The sequence below is a fragment of the Schistocerca cancellata genome, chromosome 9, assembly GCF_023864275.1.
Source record: "Schistocerca cancellata isolate TAMUIC-IGC-003103 chromosome 9, iqSchCanc2.1, whole genome shotgun sequence".
Classification (NCBI taxonomy): Eukaryota; Metazoa; Arthropoda; class Insecta; order Orthoptera; family Acrididae; genus Schistocerca; species Schistocerca cancellata.
Genome location: NC_064634.1, coordinates 366,147,619 through 366,175,300, shown reverse-complemented (window position 1 = coordinate 366,175,300; position 27,682 = coordinate 366,147,619). Strand labels below are relative to the sequence as shown.

The following is a 27,682-nucleotide window of genomic DNA, read 5'->3' as shown; positions in this document are numbered from 1 at the left end:
GGTTCAGTAGGGTAATACGGAACGCCGTGCTGGATCCCAACGGCCTCGTATCACTAGCAGTCGAGATGAAAGGCATCTTATCCGCATGGCTGTAACGGATCGTGCAGCCACGTCTCGATCCCTGAGTCAACAGATGGGGACGTTTGCAAGACAACAACCATCTGCACGAACAGTTCGACGACATTTGCAGCAGCATGGACTATCAGCTCGGAGACCATGGCTGCAGTCACAGCTGACGCTGCATCACAAACAGGAGCGCCTGCGAAGGTGTACTCAACGACGAACCTGCGTGCACGAATGGCAAAACGTCATTTTTCCGGATGAATCCAGGTTCTGTTTACAGCATCGTGATGGTTGCATCCGTGTTTTGCGACATCGCGGTGAACGCACATTGAACGCGTGTATTCTTCATCGCCATAATGGCATATCACCCGTCGTGATGGTATGGGGTGCCATTGGTTACACGTATCGGTCACCTCATGTTCGCATTGGCGGCACTTTGAACAGTGTTACGACCCGTGGCTCTGCCCTTCATTCGATCACTGCGAATCCCTACATTTCAGCAGGATAATGCAGGTCCTGTATGGGCCTTTCTGTATACAGAAAATGTTTGACTGTTGGCCTGGCCAGCACATTCTCCAGATCCGTCACCAATTGAAAACGTCTAGTCAATGGTGGCCGAGCAACTGGCTCGTCACAATACGCCAGTCACTACTCTTGATGAACTGTGCTATCGTGTTGAAGCTGCATGGGCAGCTGTACCTGTACACGCCATCCAAGTTCTGTTTGACTCAATGCCCAGGTGTATCAAGGCCGTTATTACGGCCAGAGGTGGTTGTTCTGGGTGCTGATATCTCAGGATCTATGCACCGAAATTGCATGAAAATGTAATCACATGTCAGTTCTAGTATAATATATTTGTCCAATGAATACCCGTTTATCATCTGCATTTCTTCTTGGTGTAGCAATTTTAATAGCCAGTACTGTATATGTTCCATCCAGAATGAATTATCACTCTGCAGTGGAGTGTGCGCTGATATGAAAATTCCTGCCAGATCAAAACTGTGTAAGACAGTGGGGCTCGAACCTGGGACTGAGTCGGGTTCCGATAGCTCAGTTGGTAAAGCACTTGTCCACGCAAGGGAAAGGTCCTGATATCGAGTCTCAGTGTGGCACACAGGTTTAATCCACCAGGAAGTTTCAACGTATTTCATTTCCAGAAAACGATTTTATCAACACCATTCGTATCACCATGTGTTTCAGTATACATCAACAGACAAAGAAGTGAAGAACGCAGAAGGAGAGGAGAAACCAAAATGTAGCTTCTTTTTTTTCGAGAATATGTGCCGTTATTTCAGTAATAATAAAAAAGCACTCTGTCTGTAGGGCACAAGCGGCCCATCGGGATCATCCGACGGCCGTGTCATCCTTAGCTGAGGATGCAGGTAGGAGGGGCGTCTGGTCAGCACACCGCTCTCCCGGTCGTTATGATGGTTTTCTTTGACCGGAGTCGCTACGATTCGGTCGAGTAGTTCTTCAATTGGCATCAGGAGGCTGAGTGCACCCCGAAAAATGGCAACAGCGCATGGCGGCCCGGATGGCCACACATCCAAGTACCGGTCATGCCCGACAGCGCTTAACTTCGGTGATCTGACAGGAACCGGTATATCAACTGCGACAAGGCAGTTACCTCGGTGATAATAAAATCAATAGAAATTTACGAATATTTTAGCACTGTGAGCTCACTTATCAGCATGATGTGACACTCCCTCTGGGTTGGATGCATTCACTGATTCGTTTCGGAAAGTGCATCATAAAACCGTCTCCTGAGAAATTTTGACCACTACTTCATGAGTGGTTCTTGACATACTGAATACTGGCAGGTGAGAGAGTTGATGGCCAACCTGACCCACATATGTTATGTTGACAGATCTGGGGATGCTGATAGCTACTGGAGAACCAAATTATGATGCGTACCGTTCATAGACACATGTGCTATGTGCAGACGAGCATTGTCATGCTGTAAAATTGCACCACGATACTGTCAGGACGCGCTACCTCCGTGACATACCATTCTGCCGTTCGAGTTCCCCTAATCTCCACCAGCTCTGACTGGAAGTCATACCTGAGGGCTCCCCACATCCTAATCCCAAGAGTGAAACCGATGTGTCTCTTGAAAACATGGGAAGAATGCGACCTCTCCCACGTCGTCACCATATTTGCCAATGATAGTCATCGGGATACTGCAGAACCCCGATTCTTCACAGAAAATAACGTGACGCCATTTATCACAAGTCTGTGCTTTCACTCACGGCACCAAACTAAATACAGCTATTTGGGTTGTAGTGTTAACAACAGCCTACAAATTTGATGGAAATTACCTAGTATGGCTGCTGCTAGTCTCTGACCAGTTGTGTGGGATGACAGAATGTTGCCGGGGTTCCATATTACTTGTTCCCAGATGGCAGGCAAAGCTGGGGAGGGAGGTCGTTCAAACCCGCATCCAGTAATCCTGATTCAGGGTTTCTGTGATTTCCCTCAATCGCTTCAGGCAAACGCTAAGATGGTTCCTTTGAAACGATACGGCTGACTTCCTACCCCCCCCCCCCTCCAGTCCCTAACCCAATGGGACGGATGATTCAAATGGTCAAATGGCTCTGAGCACTATGGGACTCAACTGCTGTGGTCATAAGTCCCCTAGAACTTAGAACTACTCAAACCTAACTAACCTAAGGACAGCACACAACACCCAGCCATCACGAGGCAGAGAAAATCCCTGACCCCGCCGGGAATCGAACCCGGGAACCCGGGCGTGGGAAGCGAGAACGCTACCGCACGACCACGAGATGCGGGCGGGACGGATGACCTCACTCTTTGGTCCCCTCTCCCAAATCAACAAACCAACCAATCTACCTCTTATAAAAAATTACAAATATGTAAAGCTGCCAAATGGTTCAAATGGCTCTGAGCACTATGGGACTCAACTGCCGTGGTCATAAGTCCCCTAGAACTTAGAACTACTTAAACCTAACTAACCTAATGACATCACACACATCCATGCCCGAGGCAGGATTCGAACCTGCGACCGTGGCAGTCGTGCGGTTCCAGACTGCAGCGCCTTTAACCACTCGGCCACTCCGACCGGCTTAAAGCTGCCATCTGGCCGTGGGTGCTTCAAGTATATAGTGGTACCAGCATCTGACAGAGTTCGAACTCTGTGTCTGTATATAGTTCTGTGTTTAGCTTCGGCCGACCGACGTGTCCTTCTCTGCCAATGGGTTCATTAGATGTGGTATGGAGCAGCATGTTGTCAGCAACCGCTCTCCCGCTCGTTGTCGGATTTCTTGACCTTGGAACCGCCGCTAATCGGTCAAGTAGTTTCTCAATTGGCCTTACGAGGCTTATCGCACGTTGTACCTGTCCTCCACCAAGGAAGAACCCCTATCAGTACTGAGAATCGAAGCTGGGTCCTCCGCATGGCAGTCAGCCGTGCTGACCACTCTGCTAAGGAGGCAGACACGTACTGGTGAGCCAAAATTCGCGCTCGCGGCCATGAAACGCGATTCCTTGCTTCATTTCCGGATTACGACAATAATAGCACAGTTATCCACATGTGTCCGACACGCTTAATATATTCTCCCTGTTATTGCTATCAGCTTTCTGTGGGTGGCTATTGCATGTTGAATTTGAGAATAGTGGGTGGTTACATTAGGATTGTGTGTGCTTTGTGAGACAGAGAGGTAGCTTTGACAATCTGTCATGAAGATTATCTACGTTTTGTGGAAGATATGCTGTCACTGATACTGTATGTAACACATTACAACTGGCTGCCCTTCTTGAATTTATGGCATACAATTACTTTTAACATCTCCACATCGATATGTTTTCTAGTTATTTCTGTACTATTACAGGTAATTTATTTTTAACTGATTATTACTTTTCATTAATATTTCTTGCCATGTCTGACCAATAATCGCTATGTCACCGTTAAACTGTAGTTATAGCATGTTTTTTGATAAGAAACAGTGTACATGACAACTTTAGTGGGAACATCAAAATTATAAAATAAAAAAATTGATACCTATACCTGGAATCAAACATGAGTATTCCTTCTCAAAACGCTGTCCACTGCACTAACTGGGTAAGCTCCTTCTTTTTTAACGGATTTGACGCAGTTAATTTAAGGCGTGTCCAGATGCCCTTCCTGTCGCCAATGTGTTATTCCCTGGGGCAGAATATGTACGCCCCAACACTCAGCGTGTGTGCTATAGGTAAGTGATCAAAAGTTTTGTAAATAGTCGCGAATCGTGTATCTGAGGCTTTAATAGCCTATCAGTACAGTGCTCACCTGGTGGGGTGTGGAGAACCCCCATTAAGACCATCCCAGGCTGTGTAACACACCGACCCTCGCCATTAATCCAACAGGCAGATTCTATCCTGGGCTAGACGCCTCCCCAACTAAGAAGGTGTGCTTTAAAATGCATAGCTATCTGGTTGGGTTCATGGGTCATACGTATTCCTCTGGTTATTTACATGTGTAATACCTTGACAGTTTCTGACCCTTGCTGTGACCATATAGTACCATTAGCATGTTCTTAAATAACCTGCTGTATAAATCAAATGTATATTGCGTATGTCACACAATGCGTTCCATCCTTTACTACGATTCCAGTGCATCAATGTTTCCATAAGATTACTCTTTTCTGTATTTGATCAAGAATATAAGTTGAAGCAAAACCGTTTTAGCTAGATAAGTAGCAGAAGATTGGGCAAAGTGTTCAACTGAGAATGACGATGTGTAAATAAGCAGGTTGCGTTGCATCTAGATAAATGGTAAAATAAAACTCTTTGATCAACATTCTGTGCATTAGATGTATATTACTTGGGTAATTCACTAAGTAATGTACGACATTTATTTTTTTCAAAACACATGTATTCTTAAGAGTTTGAATTTGGTGAGACTATCAATCAAAAATTTTTTACAAGTGTTAAGGAAGGAAGGAATGAAGGACGGAAGGAAGGAAGCAAGATTTGGTTTACTGTTCCCTAGACGTAGAATTCATTTGAGTTGAAGCACAAGCTCGGATTATGCAAAGGATGGGGAAGGGATTCGGTCATCCGGCCGCGCCCTTTCGAAAGAAACCACCCCGGTTTTACCACAGCGATTTAGAGAAATCAAAGAAGAGCTACACTACTGGCCATTAAAATTGCTACGCCAAGAAGAAATGCAGATGATAAACGGGTATTCATTGGACAAATATATTATATTAAAGCTGACATGTGATAGCATTTTCACGCAATTTGGGTGCATACATCCTGAGAAATCAGTACCCATAACAACCACCTCTGTCCGTAATAACGGCCTTGATACGCCTGGGCATTGAGTCAAACAGAGCTTGGATGGCGTGTACAGGTACAGCTGCCCATGCAGCTTCAACACGATAGCACAGTTCATCAAGAGTAGTGACTGGCGTATTGTGACGAGCCAGTTGCTCGGCCACCATTGGACGAGACGTTTTCAGTTGGTGAGAGATGTGGAGAATGTGCTGGCCAGGGCAGCAGTCGAATATTTTCTGTATCCAGAAAAGTCCGTACAGGACCTGAACCAGCGGTCGTGCATTATTTTGCTGAAATGTAGGGTTTCACACGGATCGAATGAAGGGTAGAGCCACGGGTCATAACACATCTGAAATATAACGTTCACTGTTCAAAGTGCCGTCAGTGCGAACAAGAGGTGACCGATACGTGTAACCAATGGCACCCCATACCATCACGCTGGGTGATACGCCAGTATGGCGATGACGAATACACGCTTCCAATGTGCGTTCACCGCGATGTCGCCAGACACGGATGCGACCATCACGATGCTGTAAACAGAACCTGGATTCATCCGAAAAAATGACCTTTAGCCATTCGTGCACCCAGGTTCGTCGTTGAGTACACCATCGCAGGCGCTCCTGTCTGTGATGCAGCGTCAACGATAACTGCAGCCATGGTCTCCGAGCTGATAGTCCATGCTGCTGCAAATGTCGTCGAACTGTTCGTACAGATGGTTGTCGTCTTGCAAACGTCCCCACCTGTTGACTCAGGGATCGAGACGTGGCTGCACGATCCGTGACAGCCATGCAGATAAGATGCCTGTCATCTCGACTGCTAATGCTACCAGGCCGTTGGGATCCAGCATGGCGTTCCGTATTACCCTCCTGAACCCACCGATTCCATATTCTGCTAACAGTCATTGGATCTCGACCAACGCGAGCAGCAATGTCACGATACGATAAACCGCAATCGGGATAGGCTACAATCCGACCTTTATCAAAGACGGAAACGTGATGGTACGCATTTCTCCTCCTTACACGAGGCATCACAACAACGATTCACCAGGCAACGCCGGTCAACTGCTGTTTGTGTATGAGAAATCGGCTGGAAACTTTCCTCATGTTAGCACGTTGTAGGTGTCGCCACCGGCGCCAACATTGTGTGAATACTCTGAAAAGCTAATCATTTGCATATCACAGCATCTTCTTCCTGTCGGTTAAATTTCGCGTCTGTAGCACGTCATCTTCATGGTGTAGCAATTTTAATGGCCAGTAGTGTATGTCTTGGTGGCTGGAATCGTATTTGAGTCGTCGTCGTCCTGCATGAGAGTTCATTGTACTAACCAGTGCGCCACTTCAATCGGTTTTACAAGTACTATTTCTCTAGATAATCACCACCACGTTCTAATGCCTAACGCCAGCGTCGTGTAGGAGCAAGTACTCCCTGTTGGCAAGAGCTCTTGTCCTATACTGTTAGCCATGTTTTTATTGCATATATCAGGCTCTTATCATCTTCAAATAGTGGTCAATTTGGAGTAATCTTAAGTGTCCCAAATAGATTGATTCGCCATTCTGAGAGCAGTGATTGTGACAAGAAAACCGGAAAAAAACTGTTTCCTGAGAGAGTGTGTTCTTGTATGTAAATAACACCGAATATTGCAGAATAACTTCTCTTACATTAATAATAAAGTCCCGGAATCTGTAACAAATGTGGGCCGGCTGGGGTGACCGAGCGGTTCTAGAGCTTCAGTTTGGAACCAGGCGACATCTACGGTCGCAGGTTCGAATCCTGTCTCGGGCATGGATGAGTGTGATGTCCTTATGTTAGTTAGGTTTAAGTAGTTCTACGTTCTAGGGGACTGATAACCTCATAAGTTAAGTCGCATAGTGCTCAGAGCCATTTGAACCATTTTGAACCCTAACTTGGCGATCATGCAGCTCAGTTTCTGCACCTCATGACGCTTCACATCTTTTGACCATTCGTCCAACTATACCCCTGCATCATTACAGCACACTGCTCACAAACGTGTAAGCATGTCCCCATCTTTTCTTTTCCGCAACCAAGAATCCAAGTAGACCACGTGTCTTGCGTAGCCATTTTGATGCGGATTTGCTCGATAATTTGCCTTCGCACACACGCAAAAGAAACATCAAATTTGAAGCCCCTGAAATATAAAAATACCGACACCAAGAAGGAGTTGTGCGAGATAAGTGAAGGTGAGGGGAGGAGTGTATCTACGTCTGAAAGATAACAACCGTTGAAATTTCGTGCCAATAACGCTGGTAGCGCCACTCTGAGGATGCAAATAATGTTTGCTTTAAATACGATCTGTATTAGTCGTGAGCATCAGCTACCCTTGGGATTTGACGTAGTGAGCTGACGTCACTCAAGAATGCTTCTAAGACGAAGGAGACGCCACTATCAATAGCTCACTGTGTTTGAGCGAGGTCTTGTAATAGGGCTACGAGAAGCTGGATGTTGCTTCCATTATTCTGCAGAAAGGCTCGGCAGGAATGTAGTCACTGTACATAACTACTGGCAACGGTAGTTACAAGAAGGTACGGTCGCAAGAAGACCGGGCTCCAGACTGCCATGTGGCACTACCGAGAGGGAAGGCCGTCGCGTTCGACATACGGCTGTGTCGCATCATACTGCGTCTGTAACAGCAGTTCGAGCACCACTTAGTGCCACAGTAACACAACGAACTATTAGAAATCGGTTATTTCAAGGACAGCACTGAGCTAGGCGCTCTGTAGTGTGCATTCCACTGACCCCAAACTACCGCCATTTGTGATTTTAGTGGTGTAAAGCGAGAGCTCATTGGAGGGCTGAGCTGAGGTGTTTTGTGGTTCCTGATGATAGCCAACTGTACAAGAGTGTTACACCTGCAGTCTTGAGAGAAATGCAGGTGGTGAGCCATGGCCTGCTCTTTACTGAGTCTTGCAGTGAAATGTCTCAGCAGTTTATTTTTTTTAGTGTTCAGCCCTGAGGTTGGTTTGCAGCAGAACGACATTCTCCTCTTCTGTCTGCTTCCCTCTTCATTTCCACGTATGTGTTTCATCCAACGTCATTCATGATATCCTTGGTCGCCTGCACTGATGCCTTCCATCAATAGCTCCTTCTGCTATTGTTCCAGTAATGTTGTTGTGTCGTAGAATGTGCCCTACAAGTTTGTCTCTTCTTGTTTGGATGTGCCTCGGCAGGCGTAGCTGCCTGTTATTCTTGAATGTGATGATATCTGCCAATCAGACTCCTTACTTTCTGTGATCATTTCAGCATCTGTTGTGTTATGATCTGACTTAATATTCTAAGATTATTTCTGAGCGTATATTTCTAAACTTTCCTCAGCATGATTAATTGATAGTACAATTGCAGGCTTCTGTCCAATTTGATTCTATTTAGTGCATGATATGTTACAGTCTGACTCAACTATAATCTTGAACTACTATGAGCTGTAGTCTCATGTGCACTTGTTCCTTAAATTATTTTGCATTTGATTATTTACACCTCCTAGCTCAAATAGGAATGGAGACATAGGAAAAATGTGTTTCTCAACCACTGACTAGTAGGTTGCCCTGCACAGCGCGTGTGTTGTGTTGGAGTAGTATCAGTCTGCTCTGTAGACCTGTTTTACCAGGATCGTAGATACAGATGGGTATGGCTGTTGGAAGGTTGAGACAGGTAGAGGAAGGGATGGACAAAGGGAGGGGGCAGGAGGGACTGGAAAGGGAGAGAGGGAGCATGAAAGGATGGAGAGAGAGGGGGGAGGAGAGGAAGCACAGCGAGAGGTAGAGTAGTACGAGATGGATAGGCAGAGTGGGGAGAAGGAGAGGGATAGGGAGAGGGGGCTGTAGGAGATGGACAGTGGAAGTGGGGAGGAGAAGGTGCATGTGGAAATAGGGATATGAGGAAATGGACAGAGAGAGAGAGGGCGAGGAGGAGATGATTATAGAGAGGCTGGAGCAGAAGATGGACAGAGAGAGGGGGAGGGGAGGAACATGCAGTAGGCAGGTGGAAGGTGCAAAAGGGTAGTGAATAGGTGGAAAAGGAAGAGGGGATGTGTGTGTGTGTGTGTGTGTGTGTGTGTGTGTGTGTGTGTGTGTGTGTGTGTGTGTGAAGCTGGTCAGAGTGGCCGAGCAGTTCTAGGCGCTACAGTCTGGAACCTCGCGACCACTACAGTTGCAGGTTTGAATTCTGCCTCGGGCATGGATGTGTGTGATGTCCTTAGGTTAGTTAGGTTTAAGTAGTTCTAAGTTCTGGGGGACTGATGATCTCAGAAGTTAAGTCCCATAGTGCTCAGAGCCATTTGTGTGTGTGTGTTTGTGTGTATGTATGTGTGTGCTTGTGCACACGCACGCGCGTGCATATGACCAGGAGCTTCTCCTCCACCATTGGACTGATTTCAACCAAACATAGTACACATACTCCTTGCTATTGAGAATGAGCACCTTGGAGGTTAGAACCTCATAGCATACATAGGGGTAGAAATACGGGCAAATGTGTTTCCTACTGCTGACATGTAGTCTGCCACCATGGCAAGCATATTATGTGGGTACTTTTGGCATTCCTTTCAGTGGCTATATGTTAACTTGACATGAGGGAGAAGAGACAGGGAGGAGAGATGGAAAATGGGACAGAGAAAAGTGGGAGAGGAGATGGACAGAGAGAGGGAAGGGAGTGGATGTACAGAGAGAGGGGGAGTATGGAATGAAAAGAGAGAGAGTGGGGCAGAAAAGATGGATAGGGAGAGAGGGGAGAAGATGTACAGAGAGTGTGTGGAGGAGGGGATGGACATAGAGAGGAGGAGGAGGAGGAGGAGGAGGAGTGGACGATCACAATGCGAGGAGGAGAATGAGATCGACAGGGAGAGTGGGGAGGAAGAGATGGACAGAGAGAGAAGGGCAGAGAAGATGTCTAGTGAGAGGGGAGAGAGAGATGGTGGGGGAGAGGTGGAGGAGGAGATGGACAGAGAGATGGGGGAGGTGGAGGAGATGCAAGAGGCTGGTATAATGTGCCAAGTGGTAGTGGGCAGGTGGAAAAGGAAGAGGTGGCTGGGTCTACATGGACAGAGAGAGGAGGATAAGAATATGGACAGAGGGAGGAGGAGGAAGATATTATGAGAGTGAGGGGAGGAGGATATGGTCAAAAGAGATGGGGTATGAGATAAAGAGACAGAGTGTCGGGGGAGGAGGTGATCGACAAATAGAGGTGGAGGATGTGTTGGACAGAGAGATGGGAGGCGGGGAGCAGAAAGAGAGTTGGACACAGAGGGTAAACGAGGAGACTTTTCAATATATGTGTCAAATGCGTATGTGGGTGAAGCTGTGGGGAAAAGTTTACCACATAAATAAAATATTGGCAGAAATAAAAAAGCTGAGTTTAATTTGTTAATGTGTGGGGCTTTCGCAATCTGTTACAATTTCTGCATGAATGATATCAATGCAGATTGCATTGTAGAGGAGTGATATGATGAAGAGGATGTGATAAGTAATGAGAAGGATCATTTAATGAGATTTAGGTGTCATGAGGTGATTAGGATTGTATCATGAAGAGAAGGGGTAGACTGGAGCCTAGACTTGGAATAGAAGAGACAGAGTAAGTCATAATTGCTAGGTTAGATCAATCTCAACAATTATTTGCCGGCCGATGTGGCCGTGCGGTTAAAGGCGCTTCAGTCTGGAACCGCGTGACCGCTACGGTCGCAGGTTCGAATACTGCCTCGGGCATGGATGTGTGTGATGTCCTTCGGTTAGTTAGGTTTAATTAGTTCTAAGTTCTAGGTGACTGATGACCTCAGAAGTTAAGTCGCATAGTGCTCAGAGCCATTTGAACCATTTTTGAACAATTATTTCACGGTATTGAACGAGGGGTGAGGAAGTTTGAAATTACTATGGGTAAGGGTGTGTGGAGATGCAAACAGGCATGTGGAAACTCCGGAATAATGGAAGGTCAGAATTTTTCATGATAAGTACAAAGAGGTGTTGGTAGCTGACTTTGTATGAGACATAGGGCAGACAAAGGCATTGCTGGTGTGGAGACTTTACCAGTTAGTATAAGATGTGGATGGGGGTGGACTAGCGTATAAGGGCAGCAAGACAGAGTGCATCAAGTTCAATGATTTGAAAGTACTGGCAAATTCGCAGATCTTTGTCATATTTTCATAACCGGGTATTGCTTAAAATCCAGCCACGCTGATGTTGGGATCTTGTTGGAGTCAATATAGTGAGAATACAGCAGACCACTGCACGAAGCACCGAAAGGCCACTAGTAGTTGGTTCACGGAAATATTGCGCTCTGAATGAAACCGTCAAGTCGACTATAAACCAAAAAATATGCCACCGACAGGTTTCTGTGTCGACTGTAGACTGACAGTGCTGTCGGCACAGGTGCGGCACCAGCTGGAGGCCGAGATGAACCGTGCCGCCCTGGAGGAGGAGGAGCTGCAGCAGCGCCTGGACGCTGCACGCCAGCTGGTGGCACAGAGGGAGGCACAGCTGCAGCAGCTGCAGGAGAGGGCCATGGCGAGGCTGCGTGCACCGCCCGGACGCAGGCAGGTAGGCTCAGCAGTCCACGAGACCAAAGGTCAGGGCATCGACTCTCGCTACATTACGGCCAACATGATAAGGCGTTCCAATTATTTACACTATGGGCCATTAAAATTGCTACACCACGAAGATGACGTGCTACAGACGCGAAATTTAACCGACAGGAAGAAGATACTGTGATATGCAAATGATTAGCTTTCCAGAGCAATCACACAAGGTTGGCGCCTGTGGCGACACCTACAACGTGCTGACATGAGGAAAGTCTCCAAACGGTTTCTCATACACAAACAGCATTTGACCGGCTTTGCCTGGTGAAACGTCCTTCTTGTGATGCCTCGTGTAAGGAGGAGAAATCCGTATAATCGCGTTTCCAACTTTGATAAAGGTCGGATTGTAGCCTATTGCGATTGCGGTTTATCGTATCGCGGCATTGTTGCTGGCGTTGGTCAAGATCCAATGATTGTTAGCACAACATGGAATCGGTGGGTTCAGTAGGGTAATACGGAACGCCGTGCAGGATCCCAATGGCCTCGTATCACTAGCAGTCGAGATGACAGGCATCTTATCCGCATGGCTGTAACGGATCGTGCAGCCACGTCTCGATCCCTGAGTCAACAGATGGGGACGTTTGCAAGACAACAACCATCTGCACGAACAGTTCGACGACGTTTGCAGCAGCATCGACTATCAGCACGGAGACCATGGCTGCCAGACTGGCGTATCACCCGGCGTGACTGTATGGGGTGCTATTGGTTACACGTCTCGGTCATCTGTTGTTCGCGTTCATAGCACTTTGAACAGTTGACGTTACGTTGCAAATGTGTTAAGACTCGTGGCTCTACCCTTCATTCGATCCGTGCGAGATTCTACATTTCAGCAGGATAATGCAAGACCGCATGCTGCAGGTCCTGTATGGGCCTTTCTGGATACAGGAAATGTTCGACTGCTGTCCTGGCCAGCACATTCTCCAGATCTCTCACCAACTGAAAACGTCTGGTCAATGGTGGCCGAGCAACTGGCTCGTTACAATACTCCAGTAACTACTCTTGATGAACTGTGGTATCGTGTTGAAGCTGCATGGGCAGCTGTACCTGTACACGCTATCCAAGCTCTGTTTGACTCAATGCCCAGGCGTATCAAGGCCGTTATTACGTCCAGAGGGGGTTGTTCTGGGTACTGATTTCTCAGGATCTATGCACCCAAATTGCTTGAAAATGTAATGACATGTCAGTTCTAGTATAATATATTTGTCAAATGAATACCCGTTTATCATCTGCATTTGTTCTTGGTGAAGCAATTTTAATGGCCAGTTGTGTATTTATCAGTTTCTTGAACTCCCTGAGTAATCTTCAGCGTTCTTCTGTAGCATCACACTTCACTAGCTTCTATTTGCTTGTTGTTTATTATGATTATCATCCACATTTCACTTCGTTAGAAGGTCGCACTGTACACAAGTGCCTTAAGAAAAAGTGCTCTAACACTTAAATTTATATCTGATGTTAAAACCGTTCTCTCTTTCAGAAACGCTTTTCTTGCTATCGCCAATCTGCAGTTTCTACCCTTTTCTTCTCCTGCCATCATCAGTTATTCTGATGCGCAAGTACAAAGACTCCTCTACTATTTTAACGTATCATTTCCTAATATAATTCTCTCAAGGTAAACTGACTTCATACGACCACACTCGAAAACGTCTGTCTTACTTTTGTTTTGTTCAACTTGTAACATTTTTCAAGTCGTTCTATTGCTCAATGAAGTCCTTTTTCATATCTGGTGAAGTTACAATGCAACAGGAAATATTTAATTTTTAAACATTCTACCGAATAGTTTACACAATTTCCAAATTTTCCCCTGTTTTCTTCAGTGCTTGCTCTGTATCCATAACATTGATAGTGGTGTGCCCAAGAAGATCCCAGCAGCAACGCTACGCACAGGGGTGGCACCACATGGTCTTTTTGGACGACTCCTGGCTCCATGTACAGCATCATTATGCATGGCTCCTCACCACTCACCGGCACGACGACTCGGGAGCTGCGGCATAGCGGTCAAGCAGCACAGGACAACGACCCATGTCTCATTAGCTGCGACACACTCGCGAGTGTAGAACAAATTTATTTTATTATTTTCGTCTACAATCACAAAATAGTTAGGTCCTTAGACCATCGGTTTCAATCAGAGGTCACATCTTCAGAATTGCAACAAAACTTGTGATAAAAACAATAAAATAGGTGATAATGAAAATTATTACTAACATACATGTAGAAAAGGCCCTCTAAAATATAACAAAGCACACCTGTTTTAAAACATGTCTTAACATAATGAAGTCCTAATACAATGAATCCATACTCATGTAGTCAAAAGATACACACAAAATCGACATATCGTCGTCGCACATATTTAAAATGTGGTATATGCTAGCCTTCAGTATAGGCGGAATCTTCTTGTTAACAGTGCTATTGTTCATAACAAAATGCACTACAGCAGTCACGAAATTTTTGTCTCACAAGCTCATCAGATGTCGCTATGGCCCACATGTATTCGTCGATATATAATTGTACAAAGCGCAATGAAAACAAGAATACAATAGATACAGTCTACGGTCGGCTTACCAGATATAGAAGTTATTACAGTGGTACAATGCAATAAATTAAAACCAAGACTAAAGTTAAATTTAGATTGTTAAAAGAAAATAAAGAATTGTTTAAGTGATGACATGTAATTCCGGGACGCTCTTGTGGCGATGTAAGACAAAAATTTAATGAAGTATATAAAGGACAAACATACGGAGCTAATAGAATAGCCGGCCGCGGTGGTCTAGCGGTTCTGGCGCTGCAGTCCGGAACCGCGGGACTGCTACGGTCGCAGGTTCGAATCCTGCCTCGGGCATGGGTGTGTGTGATGTCCTTAGGTTAGTTAGGTTTAAGTAGTTCTAAGTTCTAGGGGACTTATGACCTAAGATGTTGAGTCCCATAGTGCTCAGAGCCTAATAGAATAATATAAAAATGATAAAATAAGTAGGGGAAGAAGCCCACGGGTTGAAACAACAGACCGTAGTAAGCAATCAGCGCACTGTTTGGGCATCGCCGCCAGAATGCCACATAGACGAGAAGTCCCTGCGACACGCCGTTTCAAGAAAGGAACGACAAAACACCGTATCAGTCACTTAATAACGACACGCCGTTTCAAGAAAGGAAAGACAAAACACCGTATCAGTCACTTAATAACATTACCTAGTTAATAAAATCTATTAAAAACTGAGAAGGGCGAAATCAACACATGAGTAATACCCTTACTGTAAGAACTTAAAAGCAAATACACTACTGGCCATTAAAATTACTACACCAGGAAGTGTGACGTGCTACAGACGCGAAATTAAACCGACAGGAAGAAGATGCTGTGATATGCAAATGATTAGCTTTTCAGAGCATTCACACAAGGTTGGCGCCGGTGGCGACACCTACAACGTGCTGACATGAGAAAAGTTTCCAACCTCTTTCTCATATACAAACAGCATTTGACCGGCGTTGCCTGGTGAAACGTTGTTGTGATGCCTCGTGTAAGGAGGAGAAATGCGTACCATCACGTTTCCGTCTTTGATAAAGGTCCGATTGTAGCCTATCGCGATTGCGGTTTATCGTATCGCTACATTGCTACTCGCATTGGTCGAGATCCAATGACTGTTAGCAGAATATGGAATCCCTGGTTTCAGGAGAGTAACACGGAACGCCGTGCTGGACTCCAACGGCCCCGTATCACTAGCAGTCGAGATGACAGGCATCTTATCCGCAAGGCTGTAACGGATCGTGGAGCCACGTCTCGATCCCTGAGTCAACGGATGGGGACGTTTGCAAGACAACAACTATCTGCACCAACAGTTCGAAGACAGTTTGCAGCAGCATGACTATCATCTCGGAGACCATGGCTCCGATTACCCTTGACGCTGCATCACAGACAGGAGCGCCTGTGATGGTGTACTCAGCGACGAACCTGGGTGCACGAATGGCAAAACATCATTTTTCGGATGAATCCAGGTTCTGTTTACAGCATCATGATGGTCGCATCCGTGTTTGGCGACATCGCGGTGAACGCACATTTAACACGTGTATTCGTCATCGCCATACTGGCGTATCATCCGGCGTGCTGGTATGGGGTGCCATTGGTTACACGTTTCGGTCACCACTTGTTCGCATTGACGGCACTTTGAACAGTGGACGTTACATTTCAGATGTGTTACGACCCGTGTCACTACCCTTCATTCGATCCCTGCGAAACCCTACATTTCAGCAGGACAGTGTACGACCGCATGTTGCAGGTTCTGTAGGGGGTTTCTGGATACAGAAAATGTTCGACTGCTGTCCTGGCCAGCACATTCTCCAGATCTCTCACCAATTCAAAACATCTGGTCAATGGTGGCCGATCAACTGGCTCGTCACAATACGCCAGTCACTAGTCTTGATGAACTGTGGTATCGTGTTGAAGATGCATGGGCAGCAGTACCTGTACACACCATCCAACCTCTGTTTGACTCAATGCCCAGGCATATCAAGGCCGTTATTAAGTCCAGAGGTGGTGGTTCTGGATACTGATTTCTCAGGATCTATGCACCCAAATTGCGTGAAAATGAAATCACATGTCAGTTCTAGTGTAATATATTTGTCCAGTGAATACCCGTTTATCATCTGCATGCAGTCGCGCGGTTTCAGTCTGAAGTATCTAGAAACGCTCGGCCACTCGGCCGGCTTCTCTTGTTGTCTCTTGTCTTTTCGTTTGGTAAATATCAGGCTCTTTCAACAAGTTAAGAGCACGACCTTTCTGCACCCTGTGCAGAATACGCATACTATTCTCGATACTCCCTTCAGTTGCCCAGTTTGTGATAAAAGCAACCCCAAAGCAATTATGTTACACGGCTGAGAATGCCACCTTTAACCTTGCATTGAAAGAGCGGCCGGTTTGGCCGATATTATGTTTATCACACTTACTACAGTCAACCCTGTATGCTCCAGAGTGCTTAATGGGCAGAGTGATTTTATACCCAATGCCTACACTGATTTACACTGAAGAGGCACAGAAACTGGTACAACTGCCTAGTATTGTGTGGGTGCCACCACGAACACGCAGAAGTGCAGCAACACGACGTGGCATGGACTCGACTAATTTCTGAAGTAGTGCTGGAAGGAACTGACATCATGAATCTTGCAGGGCTCTCCATAAATCTGTAAGAGTAGGAGAAGGTGGAGATGCTGAATAATATTAATGTCTGGGGAGTTTGGTGACCAGTGAAAGTGTTTAAACCCAGAAAAGTGTTCCTGGAGCCACTCTGTAGCAATTCTGGACGTGTGAGGCGTCGCATTGCCCTGCTGGAATTGTCCAAGTCCGTCGGAATGCACAATGAATATGAATGGATGCAGGTGATCAGACACGATGCTTACGTACGTGTCACCTGTCAGAGTTGTATCTAGACGTATCAGGGGTCCTACATTACTCCAACTGCACACGCCCCACAGTATTATAGAGCCTCCACCATTTTGAACAGTTCCCTGCTCACATGCAAGGTCCATAGATTCATGAGGTTGTCTCCACACCCGTACACGTCCATCCGCTCCATACAGTTTGAGGCGTGACTCGCCCAACCAGACAACGTGTTTCCAGTAATCAATAGACCAATGTCGTTGCTGACGGGCCCAGGCGAGGCGTAAAGCTTTGTATCGTGCACTCATCAAGGATACACGAGTGGGCCTTCGATTCCAAAAGCCCATATAGGTGATGTTTCGTTGAATGGTACGCGCGTTGACACTTTTTGATGGCCCAGCACTGAAATCTGCAGCAATGTGCGGAATGGTTGCGCTAGTGTCACGTCGAACGATTCTCTTCAGTCGTCGTTGTTCCCGTTCTTACACGATTTTTTTCCGGCCGCTGTGATGTCGGAGATTTGATTTTTTACCAGATCCCTGATAGTCACGCTACACTTGTGAAATGGTCGTACGGGGAAAACCCCCTTTAATCGCTACCATGGAGATGCTGTGTTCCATCGCTCGTGCGCCGACTATAACACCACGTTTAAACTCACTTAAATCTTGATAACCTGCCATTGTGGCAGCAGTAACCGATCTAACAACTGTGCCGTACACTTTTTGTATTATATAGGCGTTGCCGAGCGCAGCGTCGTATTCTGTCTGTTTACATATCTCTGTATGTGAATACGCATGCATATACCACGTTCTCTGCCGCTTGAGTGTATTTAACAATGTTGTGCTTTAATCACTTTTTTTTCTTTATTATATTTCAGTCACCCATCGGGGCGGGCTGGCAGCAGCATATGCTCTGCTCTTCAGCCGAAAGACATAGAACATGCAATAGAAGTCATTTAAAAATTACATAAAGGAGAAAACATGTTGTACATTGATATAAAAAAGGGGGTAACATAATGGAAGACATTAGACAAAAAGAAGCTACCGTAAAATGGAGATAAAAACCGTAAAAAAGTAGCGGACACAAAAACCAACACTTTGGGACCATTGAAAGAACACAAGGCGAAGTATGACCAGAGCATAAAAGTATCGACGGATGGCGCAGCGCCGGCCGGTGTGGCCGAGCGGTTCAAGGCGCTACAGTCTGGAACCGCTCGACCGCTACGGTCGTAGGTTCGAATCCTGCCACGGGCATGGATGTGTGTGATGTCCTTAGGTTAGTTAGGTTTAAGTAGTTCTAAGTTCTAGGGGACTGATGACCTCAGATGTCAAGTCTCATGGTGTTCAGAGCCATTTCATGGCGCAGCACATAACAATCACAGACAGTAACACTAAGTACATGTCCAGAAAATTAAAATAACACCTCTTGACGCTCAGGAGAACAGCACCAAACACAACACTGACGTGGCACACTGATGATGGTGATCAAAACGGAGGATCTGCCAGAAGCAAGGAGATGAGGTAGAAGGGAAGAAGGTAGGGAGGGAAGAGAGGGGGGGGGGCGGAGATGGGCGGCGGGGGCGCCGAAGAGGGCCGGGGAGGGAAGGACGTGGGAGGGAAAGAGGCGAGGATGGGGTGCAGGGTCTCAGGGGGGAAGGGGGGCAAGGAGGAAGATCTGCTCTGGGAGAAGGAGAGGATTTCTCACTGAAGGCCTCTCTTATTTACACTACTGGCCATTAAAATTTCTACACCGCGAAGATGACTTGCTACAAACGCGAAATTTAACCGACAGGAAGAAGGTGCTGTGATATGCAAATGATTACCTTTTCAGAGCATTCACACAAGGTTGGCGCCAGTGGCGACACCTACAACGTGCTGACATGAGGAAAGTTTCCAACCGATTTCTCATACACAAACAGCAGTTGACCGGCGTTGCCTGGTGGAACGTTGTTGTGATGCCTCGTGTAAGGAGGAGAAATGCGTACCATCACGTTTCCGACTTTGATAAATTTCGGATTGTAGCCTATCGCGATTGCGATTTCAGGGGGGTAATACGGAACGCCGTGCTGGATCCCAACGGCCTCGTATCACTAGCAGTCGAGATGAAAGGCATCGTATCCGCATGGCTGTAACGGATCGTGCAGCCACGTCTCGATCCCTGAGTCAACGGATGGGGACGTTTGCAAGACAACAACCATCTGCACGAACAGTTCGACGACAGTTTGCAGCAGCATGGACTATCAGCTCGGAGACCATGGTTACCCTTGACGCTGCATCACAGACAGGAGCGCATGCGAAGGTGTACTCAACGACGAACCTGGGTGCACGAATGGCAAAATGTCATTGTTCCGGATGAATCCAGGTTCTGTTTACAGCATCTTGATGGTCACATCCGTGTTTGGCGACATCGCGATGAATGCACATTTAACGCGTGTATTCGTCATCGCCATAATGGCGTATCACCAGGCGTGATGGTATGGGGTGCCATTGGTTACACGTATCGATCACCTCTTGTTCGCATTGACGGCACTTTGAACAGTGCACGTTACATTTCAGATGTGTTACGACCCGTGGCTCTGCCATTCATTCGATCCCTGCGAAACCCTACATTTCAGCAGGATAATGCACGACCGCATTTTCAGGTCCTGTACGAGTCTTTCTGGATACAGAAAATGTTCGACTGCTGCCCTGGCCAGCACATTCTCCAGATCTCTCACCAGTTCAAAACCTCTGGCCAGTCACTACTCTTGCAGAACTGTAGTATCGTGTTGAAGCTGCATGGGCAGCTGTACCTGTACACACCATCCAAGCTCTGTTTGACTCAATGCCCAGGCGTATCAAGGTCGTTATTACGGCCAGAGGTGGTTGTTCTGGATACTGATTTCTCAGGATCTATGCACCCAAATTGCGTGAAAATGTAATCACATGTCCGATCTAGTATAATATATTTGTCCAATGAATACCCGTTTATCATCTGCATTTCTTATTGGTGTACCAATTTTAATGGCCAGTAGTGTATATCTGGTCTTTGTCTCTACCTAGTATAGAGTGGATTACAGATTAGCTTTTGTTTTCTTACATTGAACGTACACCTACCGATTGCGACTGACAGGGCTGTGACCATTCTCGACGCGTCATTTGGCAGGAGGCGGAGCGGATGCTGAAGCGCGTGTGGCCACAGCTGCAGCGACTGTGCAAGGAGCGCCTGTTGCACTCGCGCGCCAAGCACGAAGTGGAAAGTGCCAGACAGCAGGTGGCCGAGCTGGACGTGTTCGGGCCGCAGCGCACTCTTGCGGCCTACGAAGAGATGGAGGCCAATGCCGCTAAGCTAGCAGAGCGCGAACAGGAGCGCGCAGAACAGCTGTACGCTCTGGGCAGCGTCGCCGAGCAGGACCTGCAGCAGGCGGCTCACCTGGAAGACACGCTCCTGGGCACTCGCCAGGCGATACTCGAAGCGCGTCGCAGGGACGTGCAGGCCTCCGTGGTCCTGAGAATGGTGTGTAGCATACAGCTATAGCAAATACAGAGGGGTCCAAAAAAGTGTATCCACTGTTTAAAAGTCCATAACTTGCAAACTAATTGACGGAGTTGTCTCATTTTTGGTGAAAGTGTAGCTCAAAGTCCAACTTAAAGATATCACTGTAGGTGTTCGAAATGGTCGCCATTAACATCTGAGAGGTGGCGGCTTTTAGATACACACAGTGACTTGTCCCTTCTCATATTTATATCTTACTCTAATTCGATTTGGGAAAGAATGGCCGAGTATTGTCATCACAAGGCTAATATTGAGAACTCAGAAGATATGAATATTTTCCTCTCTAATTGCAAATGGTGGAAAGTTGCTATTGCTTCACACGTGGACTTCCCACGCAGCGTCTCTCATCACCCAAGTGGTCTGCTGACGGGCGGGTTCTGCTGATCTTGAAATGGTTATGCTGACGGGTGTGAGGGAGTCGAGTGGATGCTTTCCAGACGCTGACATTGTCATAAGAGCGGGGGCGACATGCCCACAGGGGCCTGAAGGAGTGGCTGGAGCTAGAGATTCCGTTACTTAGTGAAGACACTTTCTGACGGGCTACCAGCAAGGTGTGGTAATGACTTGTGTTCCCAGGCAGTCTTGGCGGGCAAATTCCCGCGTTTTCTGCAAATTCACAACTGTGATTGACTTACTCAGGGGATAGGTCCATGACGTAGCAAAATTGGTGCAGAAATTGCAGCCAAGTATCTCCATTGGTGGAACAGTAGTGCTTCGGCAATAGAGTGGAATTTTCCACCGGTTTTCGAGTTACTGATTGGCACGTTTTAACCACGGCCACTGTTGTGGGGGCGGGAATGTTCTGTGTTCGGCTTGTATGGGTGCTCTTGGTAGTGTCGAGTCTCTCCTTTCCGTTGGAGTAGGTTACAAGACCGCGCTCTCGCTGCTCTGGACAGCCTGCCTTCCATTGGCTGTCTAATACACTTTCATTTAATTGTAACTGTTTGACGAAGTTGCTGAAATTTCGACTTCAACGTAACTTTTCGAGTACAGTTGGCAATTGAGCGTTCTGCATACAAGCGGCCTATGTTGTCTGTCTTGAGCAGTTTTGGCTAAAGTTGACTGTATCGGAGTTACTGTGTGACTTCGCTTGTTACAAATCAATCACTGTACCGTCAGTGATTGTGGAGCGAGCCTTCTTCGTTTCCCTCAGAGGTGAATTTGTGTTGCTAGGAAGTCTTTAGTCTGGAACAACCAGATCAGGATAATTTGTTCCGGGCTATACTCGCGACATTATCATCACAACGATGGGACGTTGAAGCAATCAGCCATCGCCTCTGGTATGCCAGATCATGTCCTTGCAGTTAAGAACACAGCTTGGTAATGTATGTCTGCAGCACCGGCAGATTAGGGAATTTTGCTATGTGACAATCAGAGCTCAGCATAGCGCGCCTGTTCCCATCTTTTCTAACGTGGTTCTGTCTTTGGTGTTCATTGTCTGAGTTTTCACTACTGTAGCAGCAATTAATGTTGGGTTGGCTGGGTGTTTCTCTTAAGATTTGAGTTGCAAGGAATTGGCTTCACATACCACTTGGTCATAAGTGTCACAATCTAGTTTATGGACATCTTCACCTTCACAGCATTTATTTGAGTATCCAATTTGATGTATTGTAAATGTTTCATGTGTTTTGTTTATTATTTTGAGTTTAGTCACAATAAATCAAATTGTTATTTTGGACAGAACTTTGATTCTGATGATCGGTAGAGCAACCCTTTCATTTTTCACTACGTTAATGAAACTTTCCTTTATCAAATTAATTTCTATGAAATTAAATTATTGCAGGGTCGATTGCAGTCAGTTCGCGTTTCTTCTTAATCCATGTGCAACAGGAAAAGGCGGAGTTAGAAAAGAGGGGGCTTAGAGCATCATTTCCAATGAAGATACTAGAAGAATTTAGTGTTAAATACACTGCTAGCTCCGGCACCTCGCACATCCACACACAAACGATGCCGCCGAAGTGCAGCATTAACTTCTGACTGCAACGTGTTCAGTTGGATATTTGCACATGAATGTACGATGGATTCTCGAAGTTCATCCAATGTGCGTGGCTTTTATCGATAAACGACGTCCTTTAGTGTTCCCCACAGGTAAAGGTCCAGAGAAGTTACGTCTGGGGAACGTGGTGGATACTCCACAGCACCTCTATGCCCTATCCACCTTCCTGGTAGATTTTCGTCGAGATACACCCTAACACAATTTTGGTAGTGGGCTGGGGCACCATCTTGTTGAAAGTAAACTCTTCCGTCTCCATACAAGTCTCAGATGGCAGGTAAAATGGATGTCTGGAGCTTCTGAAGGTACACCTCACCAGTAACTGTGCCGTCAAAGAAGAATGGCCCAATCAAACCCCGGTAAGACAACCCACATCACACATGTACTCCTGGCAAATTCACGGCTTTGTCTATATGGACGTTCGGATTTTCGACGGCCCAGTAGATGCAAATGCGGCGATTTACTGTGCCATTGAGTTTGAACTGTGCCTCATCAGACCACACAATCAGCTCTGCAAACTCTTCATCATTGCGCACCATGTTAGTAAACAACTCGCAGTACTCCATTCTACGATCTGGGTCGTCCTCGTTCATTGCGTGTAGCAATCGTGGGATGTAGTACATCCACTTTGCTGTCTTCAAAATTCGCCGAACACTTCAGCGACTCACTCCAGTTTCACGGGCACACTGTCTCACAGACTTCTGTGGTGAGCGAGTGAATTGTAACACACGACGAGAGTTAGATGGACTTGTTACTGTTACAGGTCGTCCAGATCGCCGTTTGTGTACATCTTTAACACAGCCTTCGGCTTCAAATTTGTCTCGAATGCGACGAACGGTTAAATGTGTCGGTGGCTCTGTTTGATACTCATTTCGCCATTGCCGTTAAACCTCATTAATGTTTTAGTACTTAAAATACCACTTCAAAACTGACTTCCTTTCATCGAATGTAAGCCTTGCGCCAGCCATGTTTACTCGCGTAACTAGGTGCAACTAAGAACAGAAGACTGACTATCTGGCGACTGTCATCTGACAAAACAAAACAACGCAATACAACGCTTGTGTGGCTATTGCCGGAACTACAAACTATTACACTACCAAAGATGAGACAACTCCGTCAATTAGTTTGCCAGTTAAGGACTTTTAAACAGTGTATACATTTTTTTGGACCCCTCTGTATGTTTACTAAATATTTCACCATGTACGGTGTTGTTTGACGTGTTTGTCAAACAGTGCGTGTTTGACTGAAATTTTGATTGACGGAAAATTTGACATGATGGCGGATATTGTTTGTGTTAATGTTTCGCCGCAAATGATTGGTGCTAAATACTTTTATTACAATTTATCTCACTGTATCATGAGTTTCCACAACTATGGTAACTACCATCAAGGATAAAAAATACAGTGGCAATTAGCAAACTTTGAATTCTTTTGTGTTTGGCAATGAACTACAGTTTCAAATATTGAAATATATTTCTGAAGCTCAATTTAACTGCAGTAGTTACAGATGAACTATTTAAAGCAACATATGAAAATTTGTGCTGGACCGGACTCAGGTCCGGATTTCTGCTCTTCACGAACAGTCGCTTATCACTTTTTTGCTATTGTCTGAAAAAGAGGGGTCAGGTGCAAAGTGGACAATGGATGCACCATGTCCCGCTACCGATCTCAGGTTAAGAAGAGTGGAGGGCAAAAATGCATCAAGTAAAAGGTGGAAAGACTATTTTCGTACCAGTACCAACTTGTTGCAAAAGTTCGTGCTACAGCATGCCTCATAGAGCCGAGGGGAAGGAAAATGAAACCGAGTCCTTGGCGGCTGCCAAACAGGAAGAAAATCAAAAGAGGTTATCTTGTTATGATGTGAGGACGCTCCATGGGGCTACTTTCTGGAGAGTAACGATTCATGTCTTCTCTTTTGCAATGTGGTCGTCGTTAGTACTTTGTACCTAACACGAAGGGTTCATGGTTCAACTTCTATTCTCGTAGATAATCCAGCTGCGAGGTAGATTATGGGAAGTCCTCGAGAGAAATTCTGAGAAATATTGCTGGCGCTGGCATGGTGTACAGTCGCACAGTGTCGATCATTTAAATAATGCCAAAAATCAAGGACTGTCTTCTCACCATCATCGAATATATACTCTATGGCGTGGCCTCATATCTATGTTACAGAGTTCGTTAATGCTCTCAAAAAGTACCCCACATCCAATTATCTGGTTTGAAGTGATGCGTGTGAGGAAAGCTAAAATATGGCATACTAAATGCCAAACATCCTTCGCCGATGTGCAGAGAAGGTGATGGTCATCTGTATCCATCATTCCACAGTCTATACTTTACAGAGAGCCTGCGAAGATAATTGGATGTAAGCAAGACTGGATACCTCCTTTCTGTTACCTGTTATGTATCAAGTGGACTTCAGCACATGAGTGGAGGCTCTCACTACCTGCGACACAACACCCCATCCTATATAGGAGTAAATCCTTTTAGTCACATTCGATGTCATGCCCAGTTGCAGATTTGTGTGTAAAGTCCTCGGCAGTGTCAAGTGTGTGGACAATAGTGAGACGGTGATGTAAGTTATTTCAAGGAAGAATTGGCCAATGTAGAAGAAAGGCACTAGAATGTCTGACAACAGCACTGGGGAAGAGGGAGTGATCGGCACAAAGGCCTCCAGCAGTAGCCTTCTAAGCCAAGTCAGACCACGTCGCCACATCTTCATGTGAGAGCTTACAAACAGGGCCTTTGCTCTCTTCTGAAGATGAAAAAGGTCGGAGCTCCCTCTGTCTCTTGGGAGGGTGAGGAACATCTTTCAGATCTTAAACAGCATACCTGTGCTGACAGAAGATCCCAGAGCCACCAGCATGCGACAGGCCAGTGATGGAGGGATCAGAACCATCTACTCAACATAGGGAATGCATGACACCAAAAAGAGGTTGACATATTGTGTCCGTTGAAGGATGTCTAGAGTCTTACGACTGTGATCAGTTAGCCTTTTTTTTTCTTTATTGTGATTTCATTCCCCTGCCCCATATGGGCAGGGAAGGGCTGTCAGCGGCACAGTCCGCCACTCTTCAGCTGAGTGACATGACAACTAAAATAGGAATAAAATGTTAGATACATAGGGTGATAAAAGAAGGGGAACATAAAACAGAGTAATGGGAGAAAATGTAGGTAAAATTAGACTGACATGGAGACATTCATGGGGGACAGTTAAAAAAAAGTCACCAGAAAGTTAAAAAACACAGTTGGCGATTCTTAAGGCACATAGAAGTCACTGAATGGATGCACAGGTTAAAAGTTGGCCACAGTACTAAACACGCTACAGAACAACACACTTAAAACCCACTTGGAGCACACATGACGAAGAATAAAACTGCCAGGTGGGACCTGCTGAGGGAAAGGTCAGAGAGGATGGAAAAGCACGGGAAGCGCAGGGATGAAGAGAGTAGGGGCGTCAGCAGGTACACAAAGAGGCAGGAGACATGTGGAGTGGGAGATGAAGAGGGAAGACAGGGCAGGACAGAGTGCAGAGACACTGAAAGAGGGCACAAGAGAGGGAGGGGGAGTAGGAGGGGGAAGCCGCTCAGGAGGAGGGAGGGGGAGGAGAGGGAGCCCTGAGGAGGAGGCAGGAAGATGGGGTTAGAGTTGGTAGGAAGGGTAGATGTCAGCGCGAAGCTCATCATCCGGGAGGGGCAGATGGTGGAAGTTGTGTTAGGAAAGGAGATGGAGGGTGTGGAGATGGAGAGAGGGCAAGACACAATGGTAAAGGCGTGGCAACTGGTTGGGGGTGAGAGGAAGGGAGATACCAGGGGGTGAGGAGGATCAAGGCGGCGGACAATATATAGTGTGCGGATGTGTTCAAGGAAAAGGAGAAGGTGGGGGAATGGGATGTGGTTGTAGAGGATGCACGTGGGGGACGGAAGGCGGATGCGGAAGGCGAGGCGGATTGCATGGCGTTCGAGGAGTTTGGAGGGCTTTATAGAACTGGGGAGGGGCGGAAATCCAAGCTACGCTGGCATAACAGAGGATGGGGCGGATCAAGGATTTGTAGGTGTGAAGGATGGTGGAAGGATGCAGACCCCACGTCCGGCGGGACAGGAGTTTCAGGAGGGGGAGGCGGTTGTGAGCTTTGTTTTGGATGGTAAGGAGATGGGGAGTCCAGGTGAGGTGGCGGTCGAGTGTGAGGCCAAGGTATTTGAGGGTAGGAGTGAGGTGGATAGGACGGCCATAAATGGTGAGATACAAATCATGGAGGCGGAAGGAGCGGATGGTGTGGCCTATGATGATCGCCTGAGTCTTGGAGGGATTGATACGGAGGAACCACTGGTTGCACCAAACGGTGAATTGGTCAAGGTGGGTTTGGAGGGTACGTTGGGACCGTTGAAGGGTAGGATCATTGGCTAGGAGGGCGGTGTCATTCAGTTAGCCCTGCTCTGATCTTGGTTAATAGACACCTGTGGTTGAAGGCTATCGAGCACCAATGTCAGTTGTGAAGTAAATTCCCAAGCAATTGTATAAGCTACTAATAGCAGAGGGTGACGCACCCATCCCGCGGCCTCTTACCTACAGGGTGGTCCATTGATAGTGACCGGCCAAATATCTCACGCAATAAGCATCAAACGAAAATACTACAAAGAGCGAAACTTGTCTAACTTGAAAGAGGAAACCAGATGGCGCTATGGTTGGCCCGCTAGATTGCGCCGCCATAGGTCAAACGGATATCAACTGTGTTTTTTTTTTTAATTACAGATTCGTATAGTACGTAAAGAAATATGAATGTGTAGTTGGACCACTTTTTTCGCTTTGTTACAGATGGCGCTGTAATAGTCACAAACGTATAAGTGCGTGGTATCACGTAAGATTCCTCCAATGCGGACGGTATTTGCTTC

General features: G+C 46.4%; 1 protein-coding gene across 1 annotated transcript in view; it reads left to right on the top strand.

Annotated features, from left to right (window-relative positions):
• The first annotated feature begins 11,651 nt into the window (after positions 1–11,651).
• LOC126101419 (meiosis-specific nuclear structural protein 1-like) overlaps positions 11,652–27,682 on the top strand; it is a 49,269-nt gene continuing 33,238 nt past the window's right edge. The window contains exons 1-2 of the mRNA XM_049912080.1: positions 11,652–11,873; positions 20,415–20,765. Of these exons, the coding sequence (XP_049768037.1) occupies positions 11,652–11,873; positions 20,415–20,765 (573 nt within the window). The remainder of the gene's footprint in view (positions 11,874–20,414; positions 20,766–27,682) is intronic.